The sequence below is a fragment of the Rissa tridactyla genome, chromosome 7 (assembly GCF_028500815.1).
Source record: "Rissa tridactyla isolate bRisTri1 chromosome 7, bRisTri1.patW.cur.20221130, whole genome shotgun sequence".
NCBI classification, from domain to species: domain Eukaryota; kingdom Metazoa; phylum Chordata; class Aves; order Charadriiformes; family Laridae; genus Rissa; species Rissa tridactyla.
In genome coordinates, this window is record NC_071472.1 from 32,128,363 (window position 1) to 32,147,613 (window position 19,251).

The 19,251-nt window shown below is 48.3% G+C and overlaps 1 protein-coding gene and 1 long non-coding RNA gene across 5 annotated transcripts in view; one reads left to right on the plus strand and one right to left on the minus strand.

Moving 5' to 3' along the window:
* BMPR2 (bone morphogenetic protein receptor type 2) overlaps positions 1–2,496 on the minus strand; it is a 113,847-nt gene extending 111,351 nt beyond the window's left edge. The window contains exon 1 of one of the 3 annotated variants that reach the window (XM_054208386.1): positions 1,462–2,495. In XM_054208386.1, coding sequence (XP_054064361.1) covers positions 1,462–1,537 — 76 coding nt within the window. In that variant the 5' untranslated portion in view covers positions 1,538–2,495. Of the gene's footprint in view, positions 1–1,461 lie in introns of all 3 variants that reach the window. The other 2 variants (XM_054208385.1, XM_054208387.1) reach the window with 2 other exon arrangements.
* Positions 2,497–2,747: 251 nt separating this feature from the next.
* Positions 2,748–16,578, plus strand: LOC128913071 (uncharacterized). 2 transcript variants are annotated; one of them, XR_008467835.1, is made up of 4 exons: positions 2,748–2,819; positions 3,193–3,382; positions 7,378–7,502; positions 14,375–16,578. It is a non-coding gene; the product is annotated as an uncharacterized LOC128913071 (long non-coding RNA). The 2 variants fall into 2 exon arrangements; XR_008467836.1 differs by lacking the exon at positions 14,375–16,578 and adding an exon at positions 7,991–8,070.
* Positions 16,579–19,251: the final 2,673 nt, after the last annotated feature.

Here is a 19,251-nt window from a genome sequence, read left to right on the forward strand (position 1 = left end):
ATTACATTTGAAAGAAAAGTTGAGATGCTGGACATTCGTGATTCATACGTGCTTTAATACCAAGACTTTTGACCTTCAGAAGTCCCTTCTTCCAGAAAAAAAAGAAGGAAAAAAAAAAAAAAAAAAAAAGGAAAAACACTCCTCAGAAACTACCACAGAGAGACGCTGCAGACATCAATCTAAAATAATGGCAGCCAAAGGTCAGGATGATATAGGCAACATCAATCTTTTCATTTAAATATCTTCCTGAAAGAGACCTCTAAAAAAGCAGAAGTGAGAAAATGAGAGACTATCCAGTCAGAGCGATAAAGAAACTGCCCAAACAGGTATAATTTACAGGATTTTCCTAAAAATCACACCAAGTATCCTCAATTTTGACAAATAAATCAATGTTAAGACCTCACTTAAATATAATATGGAAACTACCATCAGCTTGTTGGGTCATTTCAGCAAGATACAGCAATTTTCTTACAAGGATTCATTTATGAATTATACAAGTCAGATTACAAAATAACACTTAAAAAAAGCAAGCACTGCAAACTGGATCCCAGTGAGTAAAAAAGACACTAAAGTCCTAGGAGTCTTCCAGAACTGCTGGAAAATGCGTACAGCAAGAAGAATTGCTATTAGTGCCGAACAAAGCTGGGTAACCCTCAGAAGGCTCCAACATGCTAATCTGTCACCATGACAGAAAACCAAAGGATGCCAGACCAATACACATCACCCTTCCAATATCACGACCAAACATCCTAAATATCTGACGCTGAGCTTCTGAGCAAAATTAAAAATAGGTCTAGAGCATCCAAAAATATGAATAAGGATGCTCTTAGCAGATATGCTTCCAACTTCTTGTTAAAGGAAAAAAAAAAAGACTACTCTTCAAGACCTTTCAGCATTCCTCAACAGTGTTTTGTGTGTTACTGTTCTATAATCACAAGCGACAATAAAAATAGCTAAATTTTTTTCTTCAGGTATCTCCTCCAAGAAAAAGGATATACATTACAGTACAACTGCAGCACATGTTTAAGGCCCCTAAAAGCACCAATGCTGATAAAATTAAAAATGGCTGTGCCCAAAGATCCCACAGCAAAACAGGCACAGCTCTGCTGACGATTAAAATATATATTAAAAATTCCTGCATTACCTTACAAAGGGCGAGGTATGCAAAACAAAAAGATTATATATTTTTCCAAAATTGAAATAAGTTATTAGACAAGGGAAGCAAATCTAGGCAAAGCATACATCTCGGATGCAGGTCGAGCTCATTTACGCAATAAAGCAGGATTTTAATCCTCCGAGACACTTAACGTATCGGGATTTCAAAACTTTTATCAGGCTTCGCCGCTGGAATAGATGCACACCACTTTTTAAGGAGACGCAGATGTGCCCGAATACCAGCGGACCCCACCCCCCTTTCCCGCTGCCAAAATGGCTAGTTCGTTACACCCACTGGCTACTTACCAGCCGCAGTGCCGAGCAGCAGGGTGGCACTGGAGAGCAGGAGCACCAGCACAAGGTGCTGCAGTGAGGCAGTCATACCTGGGGGAGCCGAGGACCGAGGCACGACAAGAAAAAAAAGAACAAAAAAAAAAAAAGAACAAAAAAAAAAAAAAGGTGGGGGGGAGACCCCGACGAGAGGAATTTCCTCCTCCTTTCGCACAGCCTTCCGCAGCGCTCTCGGTTTACAATCCCGCCTGGAAGGGCAAATGGCAGATGAGAGGAGCCGTCTTCCCTCTTACTCCATTACACCCGCCCGCCTTCATGTCTGAGGCGCCGGCACCGCTCCTGCCTCCCCGCCCCGGGGCATCTCCCCCCGCCGGGGATGGGCGGCAGGCTGCCGGGGGAGCTGGGAACCACGATTATTTCCTGCGCGGCTCCGACACACCGAAGATACGGCCCGGTGGAGAAGGAAACATATCCAGGCGCCGGCAGCACTGTCAGTCGGGGCAGCCCCCCGCGGGCCGGCCGGGGCGCGGATAACGAGCTCTACGGGCTCACGGCGGAGCCGCGTCCCATCCCGTTAAAGGTCTCTCGTCTTCTCGCTGCCTCACGCTGCCGGGAAGGCAGGGGCGATCCCCTCAGTCCCTCCGCGGCCAGGCGCGACCGGCTCCGCTCTCAGGGCGAGGGCTGCGGCCGCATCTCGGACCCATCTGTCTCCCCCGCCGGGCGGGCTCCACCGCGCACTCCCGGCTCTCCCCCCTCGCTGCTACCACCACCACAGAAGCGACGCCACCCCCGGCCACCCCGACAAAGGTGGAGCGCGGGGCGGCGGGCGGCGAGGCCCCTCCTCGGCGGCTCCAGCTGCGAAGGCACCCGGCTCCTCTCCGCGGGCGAGAGCGCGGCGGAGGCCCTTCCCCGGCGCCGGGCCCCTCCTCCGCCTCCCTCCTTGAGTTTCCACAGCGCCAGGCGAGGCGGGCAGCCCCCGGCCCGGCCCGGCCTCCTCCCTCCCGTCTCCGCTCGCACGGGGAACGGCTCAGCCCTCCCCCGCCCCCCCGCGCCGGGCTCGCCGGCGAGGGGCAGCTCCGCGCCGCGCCGCTCCGCCTCCTTCCCGTGCCCGCTGCGGGCGGGAGCCAAGGGCCGGAGGTGGTCCCCCCCCCCCTTCTTCTTTTCCTCCTCCTCCTTCGCCGCCCCGCGCCCCCTCCCGCCCGCCGGCACCAACGGCTCTCCCGACTCCAGACACAAAGGGGACTCGCTCCAACCGCCAGCCCGGCCCCCCCGCGCCAGGCCACGCCCCCCCACGGGCAGGCCACGCCCCCGTTCGTGCAGGCCACGCCCCGCCCCTGCCCGCCGCGCCCCCGACCATAGAGGTGGGCCTCCAGGTAGGTAGAGAGGGGCCCTCACGGGCAGGAGGCGGGGCGGGGCTCCCCGCCATTTTGTGGGAGGGTCGGCTGGCGGGGGCTGTGGGGTGCTGGGCTGCCCCCGGCTCGGCTGCCTTAGCGGCGTGCCCCCGGAGGGCACCGTCGGGAGGAGCGGGGCTGGAGGCGAGGGGTGGCTGTGTGAGCTAGGCCCCGGCCTCGCCGCGACTGACGCGGGTGAAGGCACCGACAGACCTTCCCGGGAAGGCCGCGGGCGGCAAGGGGCCACCCGCCCCCCGGGCAGCCTGCGGGAAAAACGTCTGAGAGCCCTTCAGCAGGGAAGCGTCAGCTCAAGAATCACAAAACCGCGCTTAAAAAAAAAAAAAATCTTTTGCAGGCTGTGAGATTGCATCAGCTGGGAACTCCCTGGCCTTCCTTTCAAAAACCCCGAAGCTTCTGCTTTGTCCTCTACGTCAAGCCCCTGTTGTCACCGTCCATGTTGAGCTCCCTTATAAGCCCTGGCGGTACCACTTAACTCCTCTCTCCCTTGGTGAAATACCCCTGCCGCGCAGGAGCATCCCAGGCAAGTCCACCCAGCTCAAACAGCTTCAGCCACCTGACTCTCCCAAGCAAAACCATTACTGCCTCTTTTAGAGAGATTTTATGATTTCAAAACAAAGATAAAGTCAACCTGCTGAGCTGTTTGTATGCTTTAACCTTTGCTATATTGCACAGGACCAAAGATAAAATTGAGACCAGTAGCTGATGGGAGAACTGTGACTGGAATGTGGTGGCTGATGTTCTGGCCTAGCAAGGCTCTTTCAAACAAGTTTTACTGGGTGTAGCGTAGAAAAAGGCTCTTAACATCCTGCACACAGAAGGTGCCTTCGTATCCGGGCTCTTCCAAAGGGTCAATTATGGGAAATGCTTCCCTGTGCCTGAATTGCTACACCAGTTTCAAGAATGGGGTACGAGGAATACAAATTCAAAAATCCAGTTCCACACTTCAAACTCTTAAATGCTATTATATAAAATGGTGTAGTTCCAAATCAGAGTTAACAATTTTAACGACAATAACAGTCTTCTGCATAACTCCATTCCTCTTCACAAGCCATAGCAGGTGAAATAGATGTGATCCAATCCTTGCATCATCAAGAGAATTATTAAATAAATTCTAATAGGATTTTTATCATTGTGATGCTTCAGCCAGAGACATAGTTTGACATTTCTAGGGTCAAGCTGAGTTTATGTGACTGCTAGTTATAAAAATGTTTTAAAAGTTTGTTACAATATCTTTACTTCCAATCTATGCAGATCTAGTATGGATATTGGTGACAGACAATGAAATATAGAATCCCAGATTGTAATTTGTCTTTCCACTTTCCAGAACTGCAACCACATGTTAACCACAGTATCCTTCCTGTTATTTGTGGAATGTGAACTGTCAAGAAATAACCTTTAGAAGAAAAAAACAAACAAACAAAAAAAAAAAAACAGAACAGGTTTACCTCCAAAAGAGAAAAAAAACCCCCAACAACACTGAGTATTTTTTGTGGGCCCAAAATCCAGTGTTCTTTTCTGGTTCAGCAAAGACACCGAACTATGCAACGTACCGTCTGCCCAGCTGTACCTACCAATAAAAGAAGCGAGATCTGCTTTGTTCACAGAAAACAAGAACCTAACTGTGTGGGTTGCACAGCACTTTCACTGTTTAGATGGTAAAAGAAAATGACTGTAATTGTTTATGACGTGTATCAAAACCTGCTCAGCCTGAAGTAAATGACAGAAGTCTCACTTGTTTTAATGGTTCTAGTTTTGGCTCATTAACTAATACCGGGAGTTCCTCTCCACAAGAAATTGTACAGAACAGATATTCTGCCTGAAAATACTTACTTTTTTTTCTCCTCTGCAAAATGCATTGCATTTTGTTCTGTGTTTTCCTAGACAAAAGGAACAAGACATGCCATTTTTAATACAATTATTTCCTCTCCGTTTCACAAAAACCTAGATCCTGATCAAGAAAACACCCTTGCGAAGGCCACGGGGCTGTGTATCTGCTTCGCCTGAGCTTGTATCAGGTCCTTGGACTAATCTCCCAGACTTGCAGTCCCAGCAGTTTGCAAGACTTTCTCCTCCTTCCCTACCCTGTTTTGAATTTCGCAAAAGGCCTTCTCCTCAAGGGCCAGGTCCCTCCAAGCCCGGTGCGACTGTGAGGGCTGCGAAGGGCCCCTGGCCGTGCACCGATGCCGGGCTGCAGAGCCAGAGCCGCTGCGCCCCTGTTTCTGTGGATCTGTCAGGGTTGAGGAGGGGCTGACCCCCGCTTCACCACACAGATGTAGGAAGCAATTGCCGCTGTCTAAGCACAGAAGCAGCTTCCTTTTCCCACGGTGCTGGGAGGAAACCAGAGAGCTAAACTGTCAGACTCACTCATTGTTATGTGCTTGGACAAGAACATATTTATAATGCTTTCTGTGATACTGTTTTATCTGTAAGCTAGGATTTCGCTAGCCTCGTATTCAGCAACATCAAGTAAGACCCACAGAAAAACACTCAGCATAACGAAAACTTGCAGAGCTGCAGCACAGCATATCCATGGTGTGAAGGGTAGGGAGGAGACAAGAGAAAACCTGTAAAACTTACCAAGATTTAAAAGAAAACGTTCTGACTGAAGCATTGTATTTCCACCAGGAAGAACTTCACCCAGTGAAACAACAACTTTGAACTTAACAGAGACAAGACTTAAAAATTAGAACGAGGAGAAAGACCTTACGAAGTAGATGCTCTTCTGCAATGGCGTTCGCTGTTCTCTCAGTCAGGCAGGGGCAAGGCTGCGCCTGGAGGGAGTCGTGGGGCAGGGGCCGAGGAGGACAGCGGCAGAGGAGCCGGGGTATGGTGGCTGCGAGCTCCCCGAGATGTCAGTCTGATGTGCACTAAGTCCACAGCAGGGCACACGTGTCTTGCCCTCGGGCAACGGAGCTTTGAGCAACACAGCCCCGTGCAGCACACTGGGGCTGCCCCCTGTGCTACCTCCATGCTCGAGAAAGACACGGAGGTGAGAAATAAGGCTGATACGCATCTCAGATGTTTCCCGACGTCGGTCATACTGATGCACATGCAAGCGTGCTGATATCACTTGCAAATTCAGCACTGTACATAAGTGAAATTAAACATCTCCTTGTTAGCAGCTATCATCTCCTTTAAACAACGCATGCATTTATTTTTAATTACCTGGAATATGGAAAATTATTTTCATGCTTCCAAGACAGTATTCCTATCAATGGAAAATAAAATGAAAAAAGCATGACGAAAACCAAAATGAACCAACAAACAATAGCTTGAGCCCTATTTCTTTTTAGAAAGTGCAATTTTCAGGCACTTTAAAAAACATTTCTCAGGATAGGTTCTGTTATCCAAGAGTTTTTCAGCGCTGACGCAACACAATTGTTATCATCGTCGGGACTCAGGGGACTGTTCTTTTTGACAGGACCTTTCATGAAGTCAACAAATCAGTTTGAAACAAGCCATAAATTATATTTGGCTGCCCATCATCTTGGCCAGAGTGTTCTCTCAGTGCTGTCGTAATTGTTGGGGAAAGAGGATAATAACATGGCCAAATGTTTAGCTTTTAGGGGATATTTTGCTCCTAATTTAAAAACAAAGCATCCCCATAGCATTGACTCTGATGCATAAACATATGTTAAGACAGCAATCAAGATGTTCACAGACTTTCCTATGAATAAACACCCCCATTCTGGATCCTAAGTAAGAGCTTAATAAATAATGATTTTGGTACGGGTCTCCACCATGACTGCCTGCCACTCACTGCTAAATTAGGGAACTGGCAGCAAGATCATCTCCCTGATCTTGCCTCCTGTAACAGCGCGTGGAGAGAGAGGTGGTTTCTGATCGCTAGGATCCGAGCCTTGTATAGCTCTCTAGATTATTATTAACATCCTGAATTGCAGCCAGAACAAACTGAAAAGACAATACTGTCTACTTACAGTCTGCTGAGTTAGCAGCTAACGCTTCAGCCAATGCAGCCAAACAAGTAATCACATGCAGACGTCGTTACCCTCGGAAGTATTCAGTTACTTATTTTATATAGATTTTCCCATCAGTGTGAAATCCGGGGTGTCAGATCAGATCAGATCCGGTCAGATCCAGAGGCATTAGCACACCCCCATGAGTCCCCTTGGAGACAGAGGTCAGGATAGTGAGGATGGCTGTGGGAAGACCATAGTTACAGGGAAGTGGGCACATGATACGCAGAAAGAAAAACGGTGAATCCTTCGGGGACTTTATAAGCAACCTGGACCCAGAGGTACCTGTCTTCAGGATGGACACATCTCCTTGGGAAGAGGGAAAGGCACCCTGCCCTTCAGAGCCTTCCCGCAAGCTACCAGCGTCACTTTCACCTTGTCTGAATTATTGTCTGTCTCTGCTCCTTTTCCAGGGCTCGGCTTCATCTTGGGAAAACATATTCCACAAAAGAGGGATAGAGAGACATCAAGTTGTGACAGAAGCTCTGGGAAAGTCCTTTGTGGGGGAAAGTAAATTCCTTTCTGTTCTTTCTGACAGGCAGGAAAAGCACTATCGTCAACGATCCATCTGCCCTGCCAAGATGCGAGACTGGCAAAACCTCCTGTGGCATCACATACCAGAGCAGGCTCTCACGCTCGCAGTTCTACCAACAGCCTCAAGGAAACGGTAAATCGAAATCCCTGCCTCGGAGGGAATTCATTTCCCCTTTAGTCCAGTTAAATAATCTGTGCCAGACATTTCTTGTGGCCTTTAGACTCATAAAAGTCCGTCTGAGGGCTGTTATGACTTCATTTGTCTTTGCCTCTGAAGCACAGAAAAAAGCACCAACTTTCGAGCCTTTGAGAAAAAATAAACATTTGCGAGTATGAACTAGTAAGTGTTATCAGACTTGGGCTTTTCTAACTGTACCATGTTGCTGTGTAATCTACTGCAAGATGAACCATACTCTGCAACGAAGTCACTACGGTCTTTGACATCATCATCCTGTATTGGATGCCAAATTTTGTGGCAGCTTTGTTTACCTTTTGATGTGAGACTTCTAATTAATTTAATGCAAAATTTAATTGCACTACTTTTGTGTCAGTGCCTGGAAAGATTTATTTTGATACTGAACTTCTTTTATGCTGGTCTCACCTTCCCTGGTGTTGGTATAGCAAGTGGTTTCCTATGCCCATGATTGCATGATCAAAGATGCGAGGGTCGAGCCTGGAAAAGGAAGGAGGTTGGTGTGGGGCAGGTAAGCCTTCCGTACACAAGAAGGAAGAGGAAGGTGCACATTATGGGATAAACAAAGGGAATATTTTGTATCTAAAAGGATTAGCAGTGAAATAGTTAATAGACCGTTTTACGTTTCATAATGCACGATATTTCCCTGTGATAATGAACTACCAACAATGTTCGCAGCAGTTGCTGTCTTGTTTTAGAGATAACACTGCTTAGTCTGTGGAAACCTTATCTCCATTTTGAGGGTGGAGGTGAGAGAAACTTTCAAGCTAGCTCTGAGAAGCACCTCCCACTTTGAGTTAAGCCTGAAATCATATGTTAGAGGCCCTTTTACAGCTTGCCTGAATCTCTTGGCTTGTTCGTCACAACACAAAATGGGAAATTTGCTGCAGGGTGTTTATCAGTTCAAAACATCACTTATTCATTAAATCCAACAATGGACTTAGTCAGAAATAGAGATATAATGAGTTATGTCAGAATCATCTTCTGGTCCGTAGCAGCGGGGTATGTCATCGCCACAGACCTGCAGGGTTTCATTCCTGAGAGCTACCTGAGCCTTCTCACACTCACGGCAGGCAGCTGGGAACAGAACCCATGGCATCTCCTACTGCTGCCTTCCTTTTTCCTTCTGGTTTTGGGATGGATTCTTTTGCTGTTGTTTTTTGCATTTTATTTAATCACTCATTATGCAAGCTATTTGGCAGCGCAAGCCAGGTTGTTTTTCAAAAGCCACCTTTTCCTTTTTGTTCTTTAATTTCTTGCAGATGATTAGACCTAAAAATATTGCTCTAATCAGCACAATGCTTCTATCAGAAAGCTAATAAAAATGCCCTTTGAGAACAAAATTAAGACCTCTGATAAAGCCTTGGAGGACCTGCACTCAATTTGCCGTGGTGGTTGTCTGGAGGAAGCAACCGGTGTGCATGCTGATTGCTGCCAATCCTTGAACTCCACACCAGCTTGACAAGTGTCAGCTGTTCACCTGAAGGAGAGAGGCAGTGTCTACAAAACACAGTTGTCACTTGTTATTTTAAATGATATATTTTAATAGCAAACCAGCCATGCATGTAACCGCTCCCCAAATGTCCTGAGCGGTGGCAGTGATGGCACCATTTGTCCCTGGATGATACCAGGCGTTGGATGTGTGAAGCCTCGGTGTTACTCCAGTCCCTGGAGGGCACATCGTACCCCTTGAATGGCTCCGACATGCTCCTTGCTGCTTGCCAAGCCTGGATGGCGGCACAGTCAGGGTTGCATTTGTCCCCTACTTTTTTTTCATCCTTTCTTTGGCAGCTCCTTTGCAGCGGTGGTTCTCCTCCGAGGCTGCTGTTTTGGGCAGTCATTCGGTGTAACAGGGCATACATCCCCTCTCTCCGTGTCTTTCAGCAGCTGCAGCGCAGCCGGCGGCCTCTGCTGTTACCTGGCTCCTTGTGGCTTCCTATTTCCTTTTCAAGGAGTCGGCAGCAGTGTTGAGGGAACAGCTTTTGCTCAGGCTTCTTACAACAGTTCCCCTTTGCAATGAGAAAGCATACATGAAATACAGACACAACAGCAGAGCTTCTTCAGGTTTTGTCTTCTCTTGCAAATGTGAAAAACAGTGGAAGCAGAGAGTTAGAACGGAAGTATTTTTTTAACTGGGAGCTTCCTGCCACCGCAAGCACGATGGCAGAGGGCTGACTTCTCTTGGAGCTGTGGCTTCCATTGGAAGATGCTGCTCTGAGCGTGCCTGCCTAGCGTTGCTCTCCGGCACACAGCCAGCTCCGGGAACGTCACCTGGACGAAGATAAAAGTAAAATTATTACCTTTCACTACACCAAAGAGGAGGTTTCTATCCCTTATGCTTCTGCCTATAACATGACATCTGTTGCCTGACAATTTTGAAACTTATTTTTATCTGTGAAGAATGTTCCTTCAGATCCAGAAATGAGTCAGTATCTCTGTACGGTCTGCTTGCGTCCCATGGATCGATTTGGAAAAATAAACCCAAGTAACTGCTTCCCTGAAACATCCATCAGGAATCCCCATGTTGAAGTGATACAGTCCAGACCACCGACTCCAGCCACCAGCACCAATCCGGAGCTGCTCAGGCATGCAGCCACCATTGAGGGCACAGTCACTCCCTTCATGCCACACTATCTTCTGTTATTTGAAATTGCAGAGGTCTAAAAAAACTTTTGACTCACAAATGAGAACCAGGCCTCCAGGGGCCATTTCCAGACTTGCCCTCATCTCTCCCTCAGCTTCCCACCCTGGGTGGCATCCACGTGTGTGGTCCCCAGGCAAGTTGTGGGCGTGCAGGGCCCACGTTCCCCTCGGCCACCCTGGCGTGCAGAAGACACGAGCACCTGGAAGCCCTCCCAGCGGTTTGGTCGCACCCCAGAACGGCACTGTGCTGGACCACAGCTCCCTGCCTGCCAGGGAGGACGGGAGCAGAGCTGAGCAAAGGGCTGCCCATCACGAAGCCCCACTTCAGATGTCCCTGAATTTGGATAACCAAGCACAGGTACCTGCAACTGTTGCAGAGACAGAGCTGGGCTTCACTTTTCTCCATCCTGCAGCTGCCCTGCTCCTTTGGCCCGGCCCCAGAAGATACAGACATGGTGATGGGACAAGGGGGTGGGCAGCCACGTTTTGTGGAGGACAGAAGACTCCCACGGCCGGCTGCACTGACACCACTGCGCTCAGATGTAACTGGAAAAGGCTCAAAAGTTTCTCTGTGCCCGCCCGGAGGAGCAGGTCGCTGGGGCAGGCCAGCAGATAATCCTCTGCTCAGAAGGAAGCGGCAAGTCCCATGTTTTGCTCAGTTTAGCCAAAAGCTGTAAAGCAGATTTCTCCCGCCCTCTGCTAGCATTCAGACCTCCCCTGCGTGTTTTGTTGATGAAATCTCTCACCCCAATTCGGGAGATAGCGGTGTTTGCTAAACACTCTTTGCCTTGCTACCAGAAGAGCTTCTGACCTTGTCCTGTTTTCTTCTTGGCGTTTGGCAAATACTTATCAGAGCTCGCCGTGACCTCCATCCAGATGGGCAGAAAGCTTTGGAGCCAAACATGTGCACAAATGCTGCAGGGGCAGGGGCAGCTGTTACTACTGTATTATCTCCTCCTGTGGTTTCTACAGATACAAATAGTTAATACGTGTTTCAGGCCGCAGCCCCTTTCCCTTTAGCACACCAAAGAGCATCTCCCTTCAACTCAGGGCCATCTCAACAATGGGGGCCTTCAATCTGGTATTAGCCTGCATTGACAAATATATCCTACCCTCGGATGAAACTGAGCCCAAAACAGCCAAAGCCACACATCACAGACCCGCCGTCTTTAGCTGAGAAGGTCACCAATTAATCACTCTTCCCAAATTAAATGAAACAGAGGCCACTCTGTGCGTATCCAAACATAGCACCCCCTCTCTCCAACTCCTCCGGCCTCCCGCAGCTCAGAAGCGAGGTGTTTTTTCACCCTGACACGTAGAGGTCCAAGCCTGATCAGAGTTCATTCAACCCGAAGAGCAGCAATGACTTGCTTCCAGAAAATGAGACTATTATGGCTAGAGACTGTTATGAAAGCTTGCGTGAAGCTGAGACCAGATGTGTGCTCTGCTCACTCCAACTGTTGCTTAGAGCAAAGCCCTGGTTTGTTTTGTTTTTGTTTTTTAAACAAAACAAAACAGAGGATTGACAGGAATTAGGCCTCGTCTGTAACAAGAAAGATTTTTTTCCATGTTTTTCTGCGCTGCTGTTAGAGATGTGTAGTTGGGCTGGGGGGACACATCCACCGACAGTGCTGCAGTGGCCACTGACCTCCTGCCCGGGCACAGCGGCTCTCAGAGGGTGGATGAAAAGGTGGAAGGACCCCTTACACGATGGGATGGAAGTGAATGGGGGTGCCATCCCATTTAAATTTGGCTCCAAGCATCAGCTTGTTGTTGTTGAGACTTCCTGTTGTTTTTTCAGTAGGATGCTCTGTACTGTCCCCTGGAACTCAGAGTGATTGCATGGCTACAATAATCCTTTGCCTTTACGGCAAACCTTTCATCAGAGGATCTCAAAGCAATTTGCCAGCAAGAACAGGCACAACCTCACACTGTGCCTGTGAGATAAGCGAAGGATGGAATAGATTAACTGCATAAAAGCACACAGCAGTTCTGTGGGATGAAGGAAAAATAAGAAAAATTTATATCCGTTTGAAACCGTACAGGGTTTTATAGAGAGGCAGCCTGGAAGGCTGCCAGGATGCTGAAATTGCCACCCCTACACAACCACAAATACCATGGAAACCAGCGGGGCACCGGCAGGCAGGAAAGATCAGCAGAAAAATGGCTTTCCACAAAACGCAGTCAGGCTCTCCTGACTAAGGGAGGCCTACGTGCCCAACCACCAGTGCCGCTGCTGGTGGGAGCAGGGCTCCAGGAGGGAATAATTCCCAGTAATTTGCTGTCCTGGTGGCGGCTGGTGGATGACAGCAGAAAGTGGGATGGCTGAGGACTGCTACATCGTGTCAGCTGTGGTACGGAGGTAATGGAAACCCCGAGTGCCAGGTAAAGCTTCAACACGTGCTGGGAAGTGTAGGAAGATGAAAGTAAGTTGACACCTAATGAGGGCAAGGAAGGAACGTGCACGCGCAAGCTCCTGCATGCCCTGTCTGGTGAGGCACGATACAGAGGCATGAAACACTCAACAGTAATAGTAGCTTTCCCCCCAAATACCAACAAAGCTCAAAACAGGATTCCTTTAAGCTGAGCAAAAGTAAGGAAAGGAAAGAGGCCTGGAAAACAAAACCAAAAATAACAAATAAAACTGAATATAACCGGAATAACAAAAATAAACAAACCCAGACAAGCGGTGGGGGAAGAGTGAGCATACTGTTAATCTGTCAAGTACACAGTGCACACATTAAACTATAGAGTAGGCTCGGAGAAATATCCAGCCTCCCAACTGAGCAAGGACACCTGCTTGTTACCAAAACAGCACACATCCCTTAAAAAGTCATACTCTTGGTAAGCCAAGTCAAGAGGCATCCCAGCATAAACCAGCTGCACTCATTCAAAATGCTGTTAAAAGCAACAGCAGCATCTCGAGAGCAAGTGGGATATGGGGCGACCTTGGAGATATGCGTGTTCCAGAGCCAGGCTTGGAAAAAAATAGCCCGGTCAGTGGAGATGAGAGACAGGTAGAGAGAGAGCTCTCCCTCCGGCTCTCAGCAGCTGAAGGGTGCAGAGGGGATCTGCTACAGATCCTAGCTGGAAGGGAGGTCAGGGGGAGAGGGCGTTTTTGTATGGAAAAGCAAAGAAGACTGAAAGCCCAGAGCCGCCGTGGAGCACTGTTTCTAAAATGCACAAAGCTAGCGGACCTTCCCGTAACCACAGGGGAGGGCTGGAAGGGGACGGGAGCGCTGCCACGGCCGGCCCTGATAAGGCTCTATCTAGGAACAGGCGAGGGCCGCGCAGCCGGCACAGGACCGCGCTCACGGCCCGGCCCGAGAAACAGGTCCGGGGGAGTGCGAGAACAACAGGATAACATCAGGCATTTCTCACGCAGCTGAAGGACCGCCGCTGGTCATCAGGAGACAAGTGCAGATGGGAGACTTTAAAGCGGTGCCAGAAAAAACAAGCTACAGCCAGGGTCGAGGAACATGGGATCCGACTCCTAGTTGTCAGCAGTTGTGGTGTATACATTGCTGAAAACAGACGCAGTGCCAGGAAAATCCAACTCCCAGCATGAAAAAAACAACTTAAGAATGATAATGAGAGAAGCCAAAGTAACTGCGACTGTGAATTAGCGATTACATAAAAGCTTTTATCTTAAAGTTATGTTAGGCCAAATTCTGAAATCATTTTTTCAGCCAGAATGCTCCCTCGAGACCCTGTGATTTGGCCACAAATTGCTACATCTTAAAAAAAGAAGAGAAAAAAAAAACCCCAAACAAACCAAAACAAAGCAGAGATTTTCTTTTTAAGCTAGCTGATTACTACACAGCAGGCAACAGCCTTGACTTCGCATCAGACACTTCTCCAGGGGGCAGCTGAAGTTCTCCGCTTTGTGCCACCGTCCGCCTGTATAGTGTGACCGTGAGGTGCAGGAAAGTTTTCAGCCCTTATGTGGCTGCTGTTCAGGGAATTGGGAACATCGGGCCGTTAGGTATGAAGGGAAGCATGCATTAGTCAAAGCTCCTTGAAACAAATAAGATACAATCTGTATCGCAGTTCCTTCCACTGAGACATATCAAAGCTACTCCTGCAAAACTGAATGCACAGTAGTTGAATATTGCCATAAAGAAATGTAATTGTCATCACTGCTGACCCTTTTCCTTTTTTTTTTGCAGACCGCAATGTTCTTTGGTGTGTCTGGGCTGAACAGAAACAGAAATGTCTTTTCAAAATAAATGATCTGGATTAAAAACAACCAGTGTCCTAGCGGCAGGCACACAAGAACAGCATGAGGATCCTCTCTCCCACAGCAGGAGCTTCATCCCATTCCCCGGGCGTTACGAAGCCCAGCAGCAGCTCTCGGCTTCGCACCGGGAGGCCTCTGTGCAGTTTCAGACGGAGCGTCAGCAAATCCCAGGCCCCAGCGAGATGCAGCCGCTGCCGCTAGAGCAACTGCCCCGCAGCTGCTCTGAGACGCTGCTCACTTCCCAGCACCTTTATCCATTCTGGTCTGAGACCTATTGAGCACGTGAACCTTCCCTGCTGGGGCTTTGGGCTTGGCTCGCCATAAGGAACACGCTGCCAACCTGCAATTTCTGAAGAGGTATTGGAAATAACATGAGAAAATGATGAATATTTTGAGCAGGAAACATGCCCTTCCTATGAAAGATGACCTGCTGTAACAGCCCTTCCAAAAGCAAGGGAACATGCTCAAATACCTGTCGTAAAATCTGAAGCTAAAATGCTTCCCAGCCAAAAATGCTGGAAATAGTTCTTTCAAGTCATGCAAACACTTCGGTGTTTCTGAAAGGAGAAATAGCTGGAAATAGTTTCAGATAAAAGAACCTTTCATGCCAGCTGGCAAAAGGCAAACAGATGGATCAGATAGATGGATAGACGGGGCTTAAAGCCACTTTTGTCTCAACAGTGGGCTGGGCTTGTGTATGCAACGTCTGAAGGCAGCATATCACATCATCGGACCCTTAAAAGTTAGCTTTATGAAATCATATCAGATGAAACCGCAGCGTTCAAAAGCATCCCTCGGCTTGGCAGGACTCTCCTCCTCCTCCTCCCCCTCCGCCCAGCAGCACCTTCAGCTGTCCCCGGTTTGGCTCAGCGCTCGCACAGACCTTTGCCCCTCGGGTTTCTCCCTCGCCTCAGTTCAGCAGGCCACCCTCTGTCAAAGCTCAAGAGGGTTTGTTACGGCACAGGGAGTTTCGCAAATATTTAGGCAAAACACTTTTTTCCCCCCCATAGCGCAACAGCGGCAGGATGACTGGGGGCGGTGAGAAATGAAGGATGCTGTGACAGCTGAAGTGAAATCCCCCCAAAACTGTGTTTGATACGCTTTAACAGAAACTTACCGAAAGCAGGATGTGATGCAAACAAAACAAACCAGGCTAAGCGCACTGTGTTTTTGGTAGCCCACGCAGTGTGAGAAAGGTGATGTTTTGTTTCAGCTGTGATTTTGGTGATTGAATCAAAAGAGGCCAAACCGAGCCACCTCAGGACAAGAATTACGCCTTGATCCACGGGGATGGGTCTGAGCCACAGGTTTGCGCGAAGCCTTGCAGTTTGCTTACAGCCAGACGCCCGCTCCTCACCACTTGCTTTTCAAATAAGATGACTATGGTGGGAGGCTGGGATGTCCCCAGTGCTGGCAGCTCATTTCTTGTGATGTTTGTCATGAATCGCAAGGGCCACAGTCCCCGCAGGCTCCCTCCGACAGCTCATCCCTAGGGACTTCTGTGGGTCGCTGCCAGTGTGACATCCCAGCTCTACCAGATCACCAGCCAAAGCAAACCCGGGTTCGCTGCATCATCTCAGCTAGTGCAAAGAGATTACGGAAGTCTGAAAAGATTAAAGTACATTGATGAGGACCAGGAGTAGTTTAACTTTCTTTCAGAAATGTGGGGTTTTTTCTGTATTAGGACTATTTGTCCCTGGAGATTTTGCGTCAAAATGGAATTGCATAATGAATATTAAATATTTATCAAGAAATTCACAGTTGAAAGTGCTCTGCAATGACAGATCAAAAGAGAAAATCCCCTCTGCACCACTTCTATTCGTGCTTCTTTATGACACATGAATTCATCCTGAAGGACTTTAATACTCACCCTTATAGGCATTTCTGCTTTTCACATCAGACATTAAACTCTTTCCTGTCTTGTCCAGGAAGACTCCTAGTTACCAAAGACACAGCAGGATTACGCCATTAAAGTTACAACATCCAAGCCCCGATGTGACTAATCTCCACGTAAATGGGAAAGACCAAGATGTGTAGTCTGCACGGTGGGTGGGCACAGACCCAGACGGTCTCCTCCAGCCCGTGGGTGTGCGGGAAGCACGTCCCCTCCACTTGGGGATGGCCTGGGGTGAGCAAGGGTCTCTGGTGCCTTTTTCCTCAATTTGCTTCATAGGGACCATGGTGCAGGTCCTGCAGGCACACTGGGGTTCGCCTCACCGTGGTCCCCCTCTCATGTCAGGGCAGTGTGGCTCACTGTAAGGGAATTATTCCCAGCAGGAATACTAGATTCGTTGTTTATTTGCTTTCATAAGCATGTACATGGGGAAAATAAATCCTCCTTTGCATAAGGCATAGCATCACTTTCCACCTGTGGCCTTTGAAAGACAAGCAAAGCTGCTTTCTCTGTGTAAACCGCACAGACAAAAATACCTCAGAGAGCACCCGGACTTCTTTATCCACTTTAGAGAAGCAGTTGTCAGAAGACGACATTGCCAAGTGCAGTTCTCTCTCCTGTAGGCATCATCCTGTGATGATTCACACAGCTCGGCTGAAGGGCATTTCTAAAGCGTCTCTCTATGATGCAACGCTGGAGCCTTGTCAAATCTAACACCCGAGCACTCATTTGCAGAGTAAGGACACTCATTTTTGCTTTACAGAACCAGCCTAGCCAAAAACATATATGAAGTTGGCCCAAACCCTTCCCCAGCACAGAGCACCGGTGGCTGATGCTGGTTCAAGGGACTTGCCCCAGCAGGGCAGCGTTCCCTACACTTTCTGCCATTGATCTGACAGCACGGAGACCAGAAATGAGAGACAGGCATAAGAAAAACGAAGAAAAACCTGCATCTTTCGCAGGCATGAAACACAACCACGGCCAGGCAAAACAGCTCATTGCAGAGATTTCTGAAGGTCAGGGTTTCACGAGGGGTTGGTGAGCAGCAACTGACAGCCAAAGGACACCCAGATGTTTAAACTGCATATTGAGCAAATTTGATTGAGAAATCAGAGAAATGTAATAAGCACAGATTCTGTTATTCTATGTTCAGATGGGTTTTTTTAGGTTAAAAATGCACTTCAAGCTCTGTATTGTAGCTTTGACCTCAGCAAATGGGAGTTGTTCAACTGTCAGTATCAGAGTTGCAAGCTCCAATGAGTTATTGCAAACTTCACACTAGCTGATATTTTTGATAGCCCGTGGACTCACACGATTAATCAGTGTTTCAGCTTTTATCAGCATGTTTCTAGATTTATGCTAAAATAAAAGAAAACAACCCCCCCAAATATATACATCAGGAGCCAGCCAAACCCCAGAAAGCTGCTACTTGTAAAAACCCCTGTCATTTTTTTTTTTTTGCTGATCATACGGTGTGGGACATAACACTCAATTTTTCCTTAATGCCTGGAGCTACTTTTAGATTGTGCCCTAGATTGTGCGTTCGGATTGCACAGGTACACTTGGACTGTGCTCTTATACTGTCACAGGATTCTGTGCCCCTGGTGCCTGCGCCCGTGACTCACCACAACACCACGAGGCGTTGGAGGATCCACCTCCTCCGGCATCCTGCGCCCATCAGCTTTGGCGTCCAGGGAAGGCTTGTGCAAACCCCTGCGAAGGGCACAGCTTCCCCTGGCGAGGGGACGCGTCTGCTCTCACCGCCTGTGGTTGGAAACGGGCAGGAGGCTCCAGGAAACACCAGTTAGGAAGGACCAAAGACAGCAGCAAAGTAAAAATAAATCCAAACCTGGCACATCAGAAGATATTTAGTAAAAAGGAATACTTGTGGTCCTGCTCTGTGCTTTTAAGTACAGCGTTTGACAGAAGTGGTCTGCTATAGCAGTTCCTCTGGCCCTTTCACTGGTAAAATGATGCACATCAGTTGGACTTTGGAAACAAAAGGTAAACAATCTGATAAACAGATGGCTGGCTACTGAACCAGGCTCTAACCTTCGCTACAAAACAAGTCATCTCGAACATTTGCCTATCAACACAGTCTTGGTGAGGCCTTTACAAGTGCCTTGAAAAGCAAATAGAAAGACCTGATCATAATGCTGGTTGGACCTGTCTGAAATGCTGCACCCAGTAACTCCGGATTTCTTACTTTTTCAAAAGACGTAAAACTTGTACAGAGCTTTGGAGAACGAAGACCTTCACTCGCGACTCCACTAAGTTCACCATCCTGCCCCAGCAACATCAACAAAGCAAATACCGTGAGACTTGCAGGCTGCCTCGGTCAGGATAACAAGTCGCTTTCCACTTTTTGCATAAGATGAAATATTTCCTGGTTTGCAGGGTGTGGCTGGGCAAAAGGAATGGTTCATTTTCTTTAATTATTTTTAGTGCTATTTGTATCTGCACTTTCTTTAATAGTTTCAGGTGCATTAGTTACCAGGTATATCTGCTTCAAGGCATAAGCAATGAAAGTTCTCCATCTGTCTTCTCCTGCAGGGTTTTAAAACCTCTTCTCCCGAAATAGGTGTGAGGCCCTTTCCCACAGATGCTCCGAAGTAGAACTATTTTGATACTAAAACCACAAACTCAGGAGGAAAAAAAAAAAAAAAAGAAAAGATAAAAGGCCTTTCAAAGCAAGTGAATAAGCCAAGGGGGGAAAAAATAGACTCAGTCATCTCTCCTACCCATTTAATTAATAGCATTCCTCTCCAGAAACGGCAAGCACAGCGCGAACCTCTCGAGTGCCTTTTTACAGCTGAGCTGCCGCAGCCGCCCCTGTCCTGCCCTCCCTGCCAGGACGTGGCTCTGCTCGTGTCCCTGCCAGGGGGCAAAGCCACCAGCATTGGGGGGCAGGG